The sequence below is a fragment of the Dermacentor variabilis genome, unplaced genomic scaffold (assembly GCF_050947875.1).
Source record: "Dermacentor variabilis isolate Ectoservices unplaced genomic scaffold, ASM5094787v1 scaffold_18, whole genome shotgun sequence".
In the NCBI taxonomy this organism is placed as follows: domain Eukaryota; kingdom Metazoa; phylum Arthropoda; class Arachnida; order Ixodida; family Ixodidae; genus Dermacentor; species Dermacentor variabilis.
Window position 1 is genome coordinate 8,438,516 of NW_027460346.1, and position 15,314 is coordinate 8,453,829.

Consider the following 15,314-nt stretch of genomic DNA (forward strand, 5'->3'; position numbering starts at 1 on the left):
TCGACAGGTTTCCAGTGGCACACGTGCTACCACTGCAGTAATTAAGCTTTAGAAAGTTCGGCGGGTGTAACGCACGTTTAACCCAAGCACACCGCTGTACGCGACCGTGCGCCTCTTATAAAAACATTTAATTTGACTACAGGAACTCCAACGTAACGAAACTTAAGTGGACCGGACGCCATTTGGTGCCTTCTTATGAAACATATCTAAACCAAAACAATTAATTGACAATCATCCTGCCTTTCTATGTCGACGCGTCTCGTTAGGCCAACGGACTTCAGATCAATCACCAAACGATCTCAGAAATTTGAGGCTCTCGTCGCTCATAACTTTCGCTTCGGGTGAGTTTAGAGGAAAGTTTGACTCACCATTTATCGGCGATTAACGATACCGATAGCGCAGCCATTTCGACAACTGGCACTGACGTTGGCGCCAATGGGTTCCGCCATGTCTGACTACGCTATTTATTAGCGCACGTAAACACTACGCACGTTAAACTCCCCAAATAAGAGGCAGCTTTAGTTTCGCGTGCGTAGAAGCGCTACGTAGGTGAAGATCTTGCGGGATCGAAATTCGCACGCGCCGAACATAGCGAGCCCCGTCGTGCCTAACGTACGCACGTGAAATCTACGCCCTTGCGATGCGCGCCCCGCCTACTACGTGACGGGCACAGCGAGCTATACCAGGTAAAGCACGCAGCACAAGCCAGCACGGACGCTCGGTTAGGGAGTCGCGAGAACCGCGCGTTGGCTCCGACTCTGGCTCGTCTTTAACGAACTTGGCTGGAGTAGTGTTCATGTCTGCCGGCAGAGGGCGCCAGTAGACATGCGGAAGCAACAATTTAGTGTATGTTTGGGATGCCTTCACACACAGACTTTTACGCACGCGATACTATATGCGTCCCGCTCATCTGGCGCGTAGTGCACGCCATAGACTCAGGCTTGCGTGCACAAAGCTTCTTAGCACGTGGAAGCTAAATTTGTCTAAAGCACGTTTATACATACGTCCATAAGCCACAGAAACCCAACAGCATGAGGAGCGTATGCGCAGTGAGCAGAATACATTTTTTTTTTTTTTGCGTATACGTAAGGAGTTTACGTTTCCTTGCAAACTCTCTTCTAAATATATGCAATGCCGCAATACTGAAAACGTGTACGGGAACAACATCGCCCGTGGACACATCTTGTGATCCTTCGTTGAATCAATGCGCTCAGAACTCTTACAGGAATGAGCGGCAGTGCTCTACGTATGTGCTGGTGCAAAGGTATTCACTCCGACGTAATCTTCGCAAAAGCATTTTAGCTCTTATTGCGTAAACGAGGCAAAGCTTCAAGCATAAAAGAAATTTCTGACGCACTACATGTGCGCACAACCTCGAAAGCCTGACGTCACCAGCTAGCTGCTCTTCCCGTTCATACTAAGAAAGGTACGTCTATGTCAGGCAAGAATCTCTATTGATGTTGCTGAGTTAATGAGACAATAAAATGCATTCTACAGCAAGCTGCTAGATTCCATATGGTTGAATGTTGCAGCGATGTACTTCAAAGGACGCAGAAAAACCCGTGCCCCGGCCTGCTTTCACGTTTTGTATATGTTGAATGAAGTCTGCGCGACATGCCGATCACCTGCGTCTCAGGCTTTACTAAGTTTACGAATACAAGACATGTCAAACGTCTTCATACGTTTTCCTGCATCCCCTTACAGCGCTTGTTTCCATTCTGACTCTTACGTAGTTCAGGCACCAATGGTGCAACAAAAAGAGACTGCTCCCCTCGTGCCGCACAAGTGTCTGCAGTGTCAAAATATATAGATTATTGATAAGCCTGAAACGGAAACGGACTTCTTGCTGCAATACATCCATCTGCGCTTACCTAATCCAAGACCTCTCACGGTATATTTGCTTCCTTCTTAAATTTGGCTTTTGTGTAATGAAGAGTGCAGCACATTTCGGCGCTCGTTGTATTCGTAAGGGCCGCGCGCGCGTTGAGGCTAATGGACGTTCTCACCCAGGTTGCGGCGTACGCCGTGGGTCGCCTGCTCGCCGACGAGCTGCATCTGCACGAGGCCATCGCAGCTGCCGAGAAGACCTGGCTCGCCTTGCGCAACAGCACGCAGCGCAACTTCGCCAACCTCACCTGGATGGACCGAAAGATGGCCGCCGGCGCCGCCGACCACGTCGAGCAGCTCAAATCGGTCGTCTCCGTCCCGCAGCACCTCAGGAGTGACGAGGCGCTCGACGAGTTCCACGACTACCTGCCGGAGTTCTCGCAGCCCTTCCTGTCGTCGTACTTGGACGCGGTTGGTCGCCGACAGGACAAGTACAAGCGGCTGCTCAGGCCGAACGCCAGCATCGTGGTGCACCGCGAGGACATCCCGCTACCCATGGTCACCGTGAACGCGTACTACATGCCCGTCAACCACCTCATGGTCATCCCGACGGCCATCATGGCGCCCCCGTTCGTGACGCTGTCGGTGCCCGACGCGGTGAACTACGGAGCCATAGGCAAAGTTCTCGGTCACGAGCTCACGCACAGTTTCGACCCGCGGCTGAGCAACACCAGCAGCAAGGGCGACGCCATCGAGTGGTTGGGCTCGTACGTGAACTCGACCAGGCTGCTCAGCTGCGTCCACGACCAGCTGCTGGGCTACACCGGGAGCCCCACGCACGCCGCAAGCGCCCTGTCGGAGACCTTCGCCGACACGGCCGGAACGGAGAAGGCGTACCTGGCGTTCAAGACGCTGCCGCCGCAACCGGGCCTGTTGGGCTACACGCAGGAGCAGCTCTTCTTCGTCGCATCGTGCTTCGAGTTCTGCTCGCGGAGCGCGTACGACTATCGGAGGACGGGCCTCTACCCGGCCGTGGTGCTGCGCTGCAACCTGCCGGCCAGCAACCAGCCCGGCTTCGCGGCCGCCTTTCGGTGCCCAAAGGGAGCCCCGCTCAATCCGGCCAGGCGCTGCACCTTCCACTGAGCTCGAGCCGTTCTCTCTCCGAGACCGTTCTTGTTTCCTCGGTCATCAGGTTCCACTTCACGCGAGCCCGAGCTGAAAGGGTCTTTGAGTATCATTTAAAAAACACGCGAAATCATGACACGCTGCTGTTATCGTGTCACTGTGCTTTAAAAAATTCCTCCGTAACCGTCCTTACTATCTTCCGCACAGCTTTGTCATCTGTACCTTGCATCATGGCCATTTCACGTGACGCTTTATTTGGATAGTTCTTACGGAGGTAAATTTCTTAAGCAAACCCAAATGCCGTAACTCGAAAGTTGCGTTAGAGAAAGGTTCCGGTGAATAAAGTCCGTCGAACGGAAAGCATGACCAATTTTATTTGCTAATGCATACGGTACATCCGTATCCATTTATCCGGTACAACGCCTTGCATTGGCCTGTTTTGCCACGATCTAACACAGAAGTATGTTTTTCGCGCCTTCTCGGAAGTCATGCAACCTCTTCGATCCCCATTGTGCGACGATCCTCTTCTCATAATTGGCGTCGAAACATGTTTCACCTCGCGAGTTCATGGACCATACGTATGCAGTACGTTCCCTGAATTACTCAACTGGTTTGCTGTTCGGTGATAAGCTGGTGGTTTCATCGGAGTTCGACATGAGTTTTTATTATATTTAAGGACTTCGTTCCTCTATTGAAAAGCATGAGAGTACCCTTATTAGCACACGCCATTCGATTACTTTTACTGTAGAAAGCTCCTGGTATCATGTCTATGTATTATCGCAGTGAAGAGTGGCGCTGCATCAGAGAAGCACCATTTCTGTGAACTAATGCGAAGCATATACTTTGCCTCATACCATCCACATTGCCGTAGGATGGTTCCAGTTTCACATCGTTTTGGGCCTCTTCAATTAAAAAATAAAAAAAAATAAAAAAACACACGTCCGATCGTAGAATTGAAACAGGGTCTCCAGCACTACAGATCCCTATGATCTACCGATTAGGCCAGAAGCATCTTTTTTCCCTTTAATACATAGAAAACAAAACTCATAATATACTACAGAAAGAACATCCCTGCGCAATCAACAATCAGGTATGACACAGCCATGCGTCCAACAATTCACACAGATTATTGTTTATATCAACGACATAGCAACAATACCAGGATCACAACAACTATTAATATATGCTGACGACACGAACATTTTATTTAGAGGAAAAAACTAAGGAAGCCTTGAGCCCCAACCAGACGTACGCGCTGGTACGCGGCCGCAAGCGCAGCGCCGCGTCTGAACGCTTATGTTAGGCCCGGAGGCTGCATCGCATGTTGACGCGAGGCGGCGTGGAGACCTTGCACTGCTAGGTTTCTTGCGCCCGCGCCGGAAGCTGCCGCTGGCGTTGCCCGGCCGACGCGCTTCACGTGCCGATGGCGAACCAACGTGACTTCCGGAACGATTCTTCGCGCGGCGCGCAGGCAAGCCCGGACAGGCTGCGTGCGTTGTGATCGGAGTTCCGCGCGGGTTTTGGTATTTTATGATAGCAGCCGCTGAAGTCTTCAGCCGCAACGGATGCATTATTAACGAAATTTTCATCGCCGAAGTTCGGGACCTGACAGCGCGTGCAGAACGCGTAGAGGCACAGACCACGCGAGTGATGCTATGCCGACGCTGCTGCAGGTTTCACCGAGTTCACAATAATGACAGTTAGCACACTGAATCACTAGGAGTCCTGCAACAGAATATTTTTAAATATAAAAACAAATTTTAAGTTACAACTTATCGCGTGCTATTGCCATCTTTAGCACATTGCTTATCGTGACCGTTACGCGTAGGCTAGGCGAATCGCCGCAACGAAACGCGCGGCGACGAGCGCGCGGCAACTCGTGCATCGTTCGGGTGCGCGCTGTTACGTTTCGCCTACGACGCGCGGTTTAGCCGGCGCGACTGCAACAAAGCGGCAGACATTTTGGCCCGTTCGGCGTCGCCGCTACGCTCCCCGCCAAGCGCGTCCAGGCATGTTCCGATGCCACGTGTCTTCATGTGCGTGTGTGAGTGTATGTGCCATTCTGCCCGACCGGCGGCGATACGACAGTGTGAGTCACCTTCTCCTCCCCATTGTGCCCGACCGGCGGCGATACGACAGTAGGAGTCACCTTCTCCTCCCCATTGTGCCCGACCGGCGGCGATACGACAGTGTGAGTCACCTTCTCCTCCCCATTGTGCCCGACCGGAGGCGACACGACAGTGTGAGCCACCTGCTCCTCCCCTTTGTGCCCGACCGGCGGCGATACGACAGTATGCGTCACCTTATCCCATTGTACAGTCACGTGCTCGTCTATAGAGGGGTTCCTTCTTGCCCTCAACTGCGAGAGTATAAAAACAGCTGCCCCCGGACGCCAAAGAGAGGGCTCCGATTTCTTCTGTTGAGTAAAGTGCACTCCCGTCTCTCTACTTCGGTCAACCTGACCGCCAACTCTTTGCGATGTTAGAATAAACAAGTTGTTTTGTTGTTACCAGTCGACTCATGCTTTGCCGGGACCTTCGGATGCTTCCAGTTGTACCCCAGGCCGCCAGGCCAATGCTACCCTTGGGGCTTGCGACCCAGGTGCAACAACGGGCGTCAGCGCAGAGTTCCCAACAACTCGCGCCAGCAGTCCGACCACAACAACTGTCTGCCAGCGGTGAGATCGCGACAACGGAGGCCAGCAGCGAAGAGATGCGGTTGACTGTATGCTGAGCAGCTCAACAACGATCCGGGAGCAGTGCAACGAGCCCTGTGTGATGACTGGTTGCCTGCAGCGGAACGACTGCGCTGAACTCTTGGCTGCGAGGTTTGGTGAGTGCGGGACTTTCTTCTTCTGAGCTTTGCCAGGCTTTTGTTAGTGTCAGAAACAGAGCTGGTAATTGTGGTTGTCGTTGCTGCCGGGTTAGATTGCGGCAAGACAATAATAGGCAGTAGAGAAAGCAGCATTCAGAGCAGCCATGGATTTGAAGTCGTTGCGCAAACCGAAATTGTTGGAGCTTGCAAGAGAGTTGGGTCTGGATGTCTCGGACAAACTCAGAAAACCAGAACTGCTAAAGGCTATTCTTGAGTTAGAGGCTGAGGATGACGAGCTGTCGGAATGCCTTGAGACTATTGAGGAGAGGTCAAAAAGACAGGAGCGCGAACTTAAAGAGCAAAAATAGAAACAGGAGCGCGAACTTAAAGAACAGAAAGAAAAAGAAGAGCGCGAACACGCTTTGGAAATGAAGCGTCTCGAGGTAGAGATGGAACGCGCTCGTAATGGAAGTCAGGCACACGGTGCAGGAGAACGAGTATTGTTCAAAATGACTGACCTGATGCGGCCGTTTAAGCTTGGAGAGGACATTGGTTTGTTCCTGGTTAACTTTGAGCGAACGTGCGAGAAGCAGGGGTTCTCTCGGGAAACGTGGCCACAGCGCTTGCTCACTTTGTTACCCGGCGAGGCGGCCGACGTAGTCGCTCGCTTGGATAGAGAGGAGGCAGAGGATTTCGACAAAGTGAAATCGAGTCTGCTAAAGAAGTACAGGCTGTCAGCGGAGGCGTTCCGTCGGAAGTTTCGGGAAAATGAGAAAGGCAAAAGTGAGTCATATACAGAGTTTGTGTACAGGCTTATGTCAAACATGCAGGAGTGGCTCAAAGAAGAGAAAGCGTTTGGTGACCACGATGAAGTTCTGCAGTGTTTCGGGCTGGAACAGTTTTATAGTCGGTTACCTAAGAACGTGCGGTACTGGGTCTTGGATAGGCCAGACGTTTGTACGGTGGCTAAAGCCGCTGAGCTAGCCGAGGAGTTTGTGACGCGTCGGGCTCGCGGAGCTAAGGACGGTCAAAAGGGTGAATTTGGCTCGAAGTTTGAGAGGCCGAAGTTCACGCCCATGAGATTAAAGGGGGACACGCGTAGTGCGGATGCGAGTGAAAGCAGTCCGACCAAACGTAAAGGGACGGCGGCAGCCGAAGCCGAACGCAGAAAGCGGTTCGAGATGAGGCAAGCGCGCGTGTGTTACACGTGCCAGAAGCCGGGTCACTTTTCGGCGCAGTGTCCGGACAGAAAGCGGTTCGAGACGAGGCAAGCGCGCGTTTGTTATACGTGCCAGAAGCCGGGTCACTTTTCGGCGCAGTGTCCGGAAACAACACCAAAAGTTGTGTTTTTTTCATTATGCAGCACTGACGAGAACATAAAGCTTCTCGAGCCTTACATGCGAGACCTCCTCGTGAACGGGAAAGAGTGCCGAGTGCTTCGCGATTCCGCAGCTACGATGGATGTAGTTCACCCCTCTTACGTAGAACCCCATATGTTCACGGGCGAGTGCGCATGGATCAAGCAAGCCGTGGAAGCTCATAGCGTGTGTCTGCCAGTAGCAAAGGTGCTTATTGAAGGACCTTTCGGAGCGCTTGAGACGGAGGCGGCAGTGTCATCTATGCTGCCCCCCCCCCCCCAGTACCCGTACCTATTTTCAAACAGGTCCGATCACCTCCTGCGCGAGAAGGGGCTTTTGTTTGGTGAGGCTAGCGTTCAGGCCTTAACCAGATCGAAGGTTCGGGAGCTCGCTGCAAAGGCGGTAGTTGCGGGGCCGACGTTATCGAACAATGAAAAAGGGTCAGAGGTGCAGCAAGCTGACGAACTGAATAAAATTGAGCCTGTAGCGTTGAAGGCGCCAGATACTGGAGAGGAAATGCCCGATAAGGGAAAGTTAGAAGAGCTATCTGCAGATTTGCTCATCGCGCCTACGTCAGACGGACTTGATAGGTTGCTAAAAGTCAGCCGATCGGCTTTGATAGCCGAGCAAAAGAAGGATGGCAGCCTAGAAAACGTGCGCTGCAATGTCAAGGAAGGTATCGCCAGGAAAAATGCGCGTTTTGTGGAAAGAGGTGGAGTCCTGTACCGGAAGTATCTAGACCGCAGGGGAGTGGAGTTCGATCAGCTGATCGTGCCTCAATGCTATCGTCAGGATCTGTTGCGCTTGTCGCACGGGGGTTCGTGGTCCGGACACCTAGGAGTTAAGAAAACTAAGGACCGTCTCTTGCAAGAGTACTATTGGCCAGGGTGTTTTCGGGACGCAGACCATTTCGTAAGGTCATGTGACACCTGTCAGCGGGTAGGCAAACCAGGGGACAAATCGAGGGCGCCGTTGAAATTGGTACCTATCATTACGGAGCCTTTTAGACGGCTCGTTATTGATACAGTGGGACCTCTGCCGGTAACAGCCACGGGGTACAGACACATTTTGACTGTGATCTGCCCAGCGACAAAGTTCCCTGAAGCAGTGCCGCTTAAAGAACTCAGCTCAGTTGAGATAGTCAATGCACTACTGTCCATATTTGCGCGAGTTGGTTTTCCTGCGGAAATCCAATCAGATCAGGGCACAGTGTTTACTAGCGCTTTGACGACAACTTTTCTCGAAAGGTGTGGGGTAAAGCTGCTACACAGTGTTTGGATCCGACCGCTGGTACGATCTGTTGGGAACTCGGCGCTGACGCCCGTGGTTGTACCTGGGTCGCAAGCCCCAAGGGTAGCGTTGGCCTGGCGGCCTGGGGTACAACCGCAAGCATCCGAAGGTCCCGGCAAAGCATGAGTCGACTGGTAACAACGAAACAACTTGTTTATTTTAACATCGCAAAGAGTTGGCGGTCAGGTTTGACCGAAGTAGAGAGACGGGAGAGCACTTCACTCAGCAGAAGAAATCGGAGCCCTCTTCTGGCGTCCGGGGGCAGCTGTTTTTATACTCTCGCAGTTGAGGGCAAGAAGGAACCCCTCAAAAGACGAGCACGTGAATGTACAATGGGCTAATGGTGACGCACACTGTCGTAGCGATGCCGTAGCACCATGTCGTGGCGCTGCGTACGATCTCGTAGCACCTGGTCGTGGCGCTGCCGGTCGGACACAATGACTGTAACGAGAAGATGGTCCCTGCTTTGGCATCGCCTGTTTCGGGCACAATGACTGGAACGAGATCCCTGCTTTGGCATCGCCTGTTTCGGGCCCAATAACTGGAATGAGATCCCTGCTTTGGCATCGCCTGTTTCGGGCACAATGACTGGAACGAAATCCCTAGGTGGTCGCATCGCCGCAGACGCGCCTGGAAACACCTGGCGATGAGTGTTGCGGTGACGACGATCGGGCCAAAATGTCCGCCGCCCCGCCGCCGTCGCGCCGGCAAAACCACGTGTCGCAGGCGAAACGCAACAGACCGCCCCGCCGGGGAAAGGAGATCCCGATGGACAGGGGACTGCATCCGCTGTCCGGAGGGATGTCGCTCGATGATGCTCATAACCGAAGTCGGGCGTCCCTTGACGTTTCTTGAGCGCAGCGCACAGAGAAGGCCTCGTTCTCTCGTTCAGGTTCGCACGGGACACTGCAAAGTGACTTCGGGAGAGTTCACATTTTTGTTCTCGTTCCCGGCAAGCGTTAGAACTACGCTGAAAACTCAACCGCTCAGTCAGCAAGCACGGCACAACCCTCCCTAAGCCCTGCCAGGCTCTTTCCCCTTTTTATACCACTGCCTAGTTCCTTACAGTAGTCTAGCATCACTCAGAACGCGTCCACAAATTGAAAAATTGCACTAGAAAGCATATCATCACTTTGAAACACTAAACAAAAGCAATATGTTAAAAAAATCCTGCCTCAGGAAGAAAAACATCAGTAACAAACAATTTTGAGGCTGATTCCTACGTTAGGGGCTTCGACTTAAGCCATCGGCGTTACCGTTGAGACTCCCCTTTTTGTAACGCACCTCAAAGGAATATTGTTGTAAAGCGAGGCTCCAGCGCAGGAGGCGGCCATTTTTGGGAGAGATGGTCTGCAGCCATTGGAGAGGGCAGTGATCCGTCTCAATGATAAACCTCGAGCCGGCTAGATAGCATGACAATTTCTGAACGGCCCACACGAGACATGCACACTCTTTCTCGGTGGCGCTATACGCCTGCTCACGACTGGTCAGCTTACGACTAGCATACAGGACGGGGTGTTCTACTTCTCCATTTTCCCGTTGGCACAGTACAACGCCCATGCCTCGCTCACTAGCATCGCACTGAACAATGAACCCTTTTGTATAGTCTGGCGATCGTAGCACAGGCTGGCTTGTTAGGGCACTCTTTAGGGCGCTAAAAGCTCTTTCCTTTGTCTCGTCCCAGACGACTGTTTGAGGCTCTGTCTTTCTTAGAGCATCCGTCAGGGGAGCCGCGATATCAGAGTACCTAGGGATGTACCTCTGATAGTAGCCGGCGACACCCAAGAACGACCGAATATCGGTCTTGGTGCGCGGTTGCGGAAAGTCTCGCACAGCGGCCACTTTTATTTCAGAGGGGCGGCGACGACCCTGACCAATCACGTGACCGAGGTAGACAACCTCGGCCTGTGCTAACTGGCACTTAGGAGCCTTTACTGTCAAGCCTGCTTCGCGCAGGCGGGTTAGCACTGCCCGCAAGTGTGTCATATGCTCAGACCAGGATGCGGAGAATATCGCTACGTCGTCTAGATACGGTAAAGCGAATTCTTGCTGTCCCCGCAACACTTTATCCATGAGACTTGAAAAACAGTATGGCGCGTTCTTCAAACCAAAACTCAACACTTTAGGACGGAATGTTCCCATTGGTGAAATGAACGCCGCATACCTACTAGCCTCTTCTGTAAGTGGAACCTGCCAATAACCCCTGACAAGATCTAGGGTGGAAATAAACTGAGCGCTACTAACTTTCTCAAGGCGCTCCTCGATGTTAGGGATCGGATAAATTTGATCCTTAGTGATGGAATTAAGCCTGCGGTAGTCGACGCAAGGACGAGGTTCCTTGCCCGGTACCTCAACTAAAATCAAAGGGGAGGTATAATCACTCTCACCTGCCTCAATAACACCGAGCTGTAGCATTTTCTTTACCTCAGCCTCCATAATATCGCTCTGGCGGGGTGACACCCGATACGCCTTGGATCGTACTGGCTCTGTGGAGGTAAGTTCTATATCATGAGTAAGTACAGAAGTCCTACCAGGCCTCTCAGAGAACAGACCTTGAAACTCTTGTAATAGCTGGTGTAGTTCGGTTTTCTGCTCAGGCGACAGCGGTGCTTTACTGATAAGGTCACTAATGACTTGACCGGTGTCTTCCCTGTTCGTCACTGAGCCTAGTCCCGGAAGCTCGACCGGAAGCTCTTCAGGAACGTTTACCATCATGCAAACCACTGCTTCCCTTTGTCTATAAGGTTTGAGCAGATTACAGTGGTAAACTTGCTGTGCTTTCCGCTTTCCTGGCAGACTTACCACGTAGTTAACGTCCGACAGTTTCTGAACAATTCGCGCTGGGCCCTCCCACTGCACGTCTAGTTTGTTGTTTAGCGATGTGCGCAATATCATGACCTCATCGCCAACCTCAAAACGACGGGCCCTGGCTGTCCGATCATAATAAACCTTGGCCCTCTGCTGGGCCTTTGCCATTGCTTCACCTGACAACTCCTGTGCCCTTCTTAAGCGTTCGAGGAGCTTAAGCACGTACTCCACCACGACTGGGTCGTCGCCCCTACCTTCCCATGATTCTCGAAGCATGCGAAGCGGAGATCGAAGCGAGCGACCGTACACCAGTTCAGCTGGCGAAAACCCCGTAGCCGCATGCGGCGCGGTCCTTAAAGCAAACATCACCCCAGGCAGACACAGCTCCCAGTCAGTTTGATGTTCAAAACACAAGGCTCTCAACACGCGCTTCATGACGGAGTGGAGCTTCTCAACGGAATTCGACTGTGGGTGGTACACTGAGCTGTGTAGCAGCTTTACCCCACACCTTTCGAGAAAAGTTGTCGTCAAAGCGCTAGTAAACACTGTGCCCTGATCTGATTGAATTTCTGCAGGAAAACCAACTCGCGCAAATATGGACAGTAGTGCATTAACTATCTCAACTGAGCTGAGTTCTTTAAGCGGCACTGCTTCAGGGAACTTTGTCGCTGGGCAGATCACAGTCAAAATGTGTCTGTACCCCGTGGCTGTTACCGGCAGAGGTCCCACTGTATCAATAACGAGCCGTCTAAAAGGCTCCGTAATGATAGGTACCAATTTCAACGGCGCCCTCGATTTGTCCCCTGGTTTGCCCACCCGCTGACAAGTGTCACATGTCCTCACGAAATGGTCTGCGTCCCGAAAACACCCTGGCCAATAGTACTCTTGCAAGAGACGGTCCTTAGTTTTCTTAACTCCTAGGTGTCCGGACCACGAACCCCCATGTGACAAGCGCAACAGATCCTGACGATAGCATTGAGGCACGACCAGCTGATCGAACTCCACTCCTCTTCGGTCTAGATACTTCCGGTACAGGACTCCACCTCTTTCCACAAAACGCGCAGTTTTCCTGGCGATACCTTCTTTGACATTGCAGCGCACGTTTTCCAGGCTGCCATCCTTTTTTTGCTCGGCTATCAAAGCCGACCGGCTGACTTTTAGCAACCTATCAAGTCCGTCTGACGTAGGCGCGATGAGCAAATCAGTAGATAGCTCTTCTAACTTTCCCGCGTCGGGCGTTTCCTCTCCAGTATCTGGCGCCTTTAACGTTACAGACTCAAGTTTATTCAGTTCGGGCGTGCTCGGAATATCAGCTTGCTGCGCCTCTGACCCTTTTTCGTTGTTTGATAACGTCGGCCCCGCAACTACCGCCTTTGCAGCGAGCTCCCGAACCTTCGATCTGGTTAAGGCCTGAACACTAGCTTCACCAAACAAAAGCCCCTTCTCGCGCAGGAGGTGATCGGACCTGTTTGAAAATAGGTACGGGTACTGGGGTGGCAGCATAGATGACACTGCCGCCTCTGTCTCAAGCGCTCCGAAAGGTCCTTCAATAAGCACTTTTGCTACCGGCAGACACACGCTATGAGCTTCCACGGCTTGCTTGATCCATGCGCACTCGCCCGTGAACATATGGGGTTCTACGTAAGACGGGTGAACTACATCCATCGTAGCTGCGGAATCGCGAAGCACTCGGCACTCTTTCCCGTTCACGAGGAGGTCTCGCATGTAAGGCTCGAGAAGCTTCATGTTCTCGTCAGTGCTGCCTATTGAAAAAAACACAACTTTTGGTGTTGTTTCCGGACACTGCGCCGAAAAGTGACCCGGCTTCTGGCACGTATAACAAACGCCCGCTCGCCTCATCTCGAACCGCTTTCTGCGTTCGGCTTCGGCTGCCGTCTCTTTACGTTTGGTCGGATTGCTTTCACTCGCATCCTCACTACGCGTGTCCCCCTTAAATCTCATGGGCGTGAACCTTGGCCTCTCAGACTTGGAGCCAAATTCACCCTTTTGACCGTCCTTAGCTCTGCGAGCTCGACGCGTCACAAACTCCTCGGCTAGCTCAGCGGCTCTAGCCACCGTACTCACGTCTGGCCTATCCAAGACCCAGTATCGCACGTTCTCCGGTAACCGACTATAAAACTGTTCTAGCCCGAAACACTGCAGAACTTTATCGTGGTCACCAAACGCTTTCTCTTCTTTGAGCCACTCCTGCATGTTCGACATAAGCCTATACGCAAACTCTGTATATGACTCACTTTTGCCTTTCTCATTTTCCCGAAACTTCCGACGGAACGCCTCCGCAGACAGCCGGTACTTTTTTAGCAGACTCGATTTTACTTTGTCGAAATCCTCTGCTTCCTCTCTATCCAAGCGAGCGACTACGTCGGCCGCCTCGCCGGGTAACAAAGTGAGCAAGCGCTGTGGCCACGTTTCCCGAGAGAACCCCTGCTTCTCGCACGTTCGCTCAAAGTTAACCAGGAACAAACCAATGTCCTCTCCAAGCTTAAACGGCCGCATCAGGTCAGTCATTTTGAACAATACGCGTTCTCCTGCACCGTGTGCCTGACTTCCATTACGAGCGCGTTCCATCTCTACCTCAAGACGCTTCATTTCCAAAGCGTGTTGACGGTCACGCTCTTGTTTTTCTTTCTGTTCTTTAAGTTCGCGCTCTTCTTTTTCTTTTTGCTCTTTAAGTTCGCGCTCCTGTCTTTTTGCAGTCTCCCTCTCCTCCATGGTCTCAAGGCATTCCGACAGCTCGTCATCCTCAGCCTCTAACTCAAGAATAGCCTTTATCAGTTCTGGTTTTCTGAGTTTGTCCGAGACATCCAGACCCAACTCTCTTGCAAGCTCCAACAATTTCGGTTTGCGCAACGACTTCAAATCCATGGCTGCTCTGAATGCTGCTTTCTCTACTGCTTACTATTGTCTTGCCGCAACTAACCCGGCAGCAACGACAACCACAATTACCAGCTCTGTTTCTAACACTAACAAAAAGCCTGGCAAAGCTCAGAAGAAGAAAGTCCCGCACTCACCAAACCTCGCAGGCAGGAATTCCGCGCAGTCGTTCCGCTGCAGGCAACCAGTCGACACACAGGGCTCGTTGCACTGCTCCCGGATCGTCGTTGAGCTGCTCAGCATACAGTCAACTGCATCCCTTTGCTGCTGGCCTCCGTTGTCGCGATCTCGCCGCTGGCAGACCGTTGTTTGAAGTCGTAGGCGATCTCACCGCTGCCAACCAGATATTTGGGATCGCGACACTGGAGCGATCGGATGGGAACTCGGCGCTGACGCCCGTGGTTGTACCTGGGTCGCAAGCCCCAAGGGTAGCGTTGGCCTGGCGGCCTGGGGTACAACCGCAAGCATCCGAAGGTCCCGGCAAAGCATGAGTCGACTGGTAACAACGAAACAACTTGTTTATTTTAACATCGCAAAGAGTTGGCGGTCAGGTTTGACCGAAGTAGAGAGACGGGAGAGCACTTCACTCAGCAGAAGAAATCGGAGCCCTCTTCTGGCGTCCGGGGGCAGCTGTTTTTATACTCTCGCAGTTGAGGGCAAGAAGGAACCCCTCAAAAGACGAGCACGTGAATGTACAATGGGCTAATGGTGACGCACACTGTCGTAGCGATGCCGTAGCACCATGTCGTGGCGCTGCGTACGATCTCGTAGCACCTGGTCGTGGCGCTGCCGGTCGGACACAATGACTGTAACGAGAAGATGGTCCCTGCTTTGGCATCGCCTGTTTCGGGCACAATGACTGGAACGAGATCCCTGCTTTGGCATCGCCTGTTTCGGGCCCAATAACTGGAATGAGATCCCTGCTTTGGCATCGCCTGTTTCGGGCACAATGACTGGAACGAAATCCCTAGGTGGTCGCATCGCCGCAGACGCGCCTGGAAACACCTGGCGATGAGTGTTGCGGTGACGACGATCGGGCCAAAATGTCCGCCGCCCCGCCGCCGTCGCGCCGGCAAAACCACGTGTCGCAGGCGAAACGCAACAACAGCTCAGTGTACCACCCACAGTCGAATCCCGTTGAGAAGCTCTACTCCGTCATGAAGCGCGTGTTGAGAGCATTGTGTTTTGAACATCGAA

The 15,314-nt window shown here is 52.5% G+C and overlaps 2 protein-coding genes across 2 annotated transcripts in view; one reads left to right on the forward strand and one right to left on the reverse strand.

The window, feature by feature from the left end:
• The window catches only part of LOC142568380 (pituitary homeobox 3-like), a 156,526-nt gene that overhangs the window by 64,831 nt on the left and 76,381 nt on the right, over positions 1–15,314 (reverse strand). The window lies entirely within an intron of this gene.
• On the forward strand, positions 1,993–2,970 carry LOC142568336 (endothelin-converting enzyme homolog). Its single transcript, XM_075678342.1, has one exon. It carries the CDS (start codon positions 1,993–1,995, stop codon positions 2,968–2,970), a length of 978 nt encoding a protein of 325 aa, XP_075534457.1.

Coding starts and splice junctions, on each gene's coding strand:
- LOC142568336 (XM_075678342.1), top strand. CDS start 1,993: ATGGACGTTCTCACCCAGGTTGCGGCGTACGCCGTGGGTCGCCTGCTC.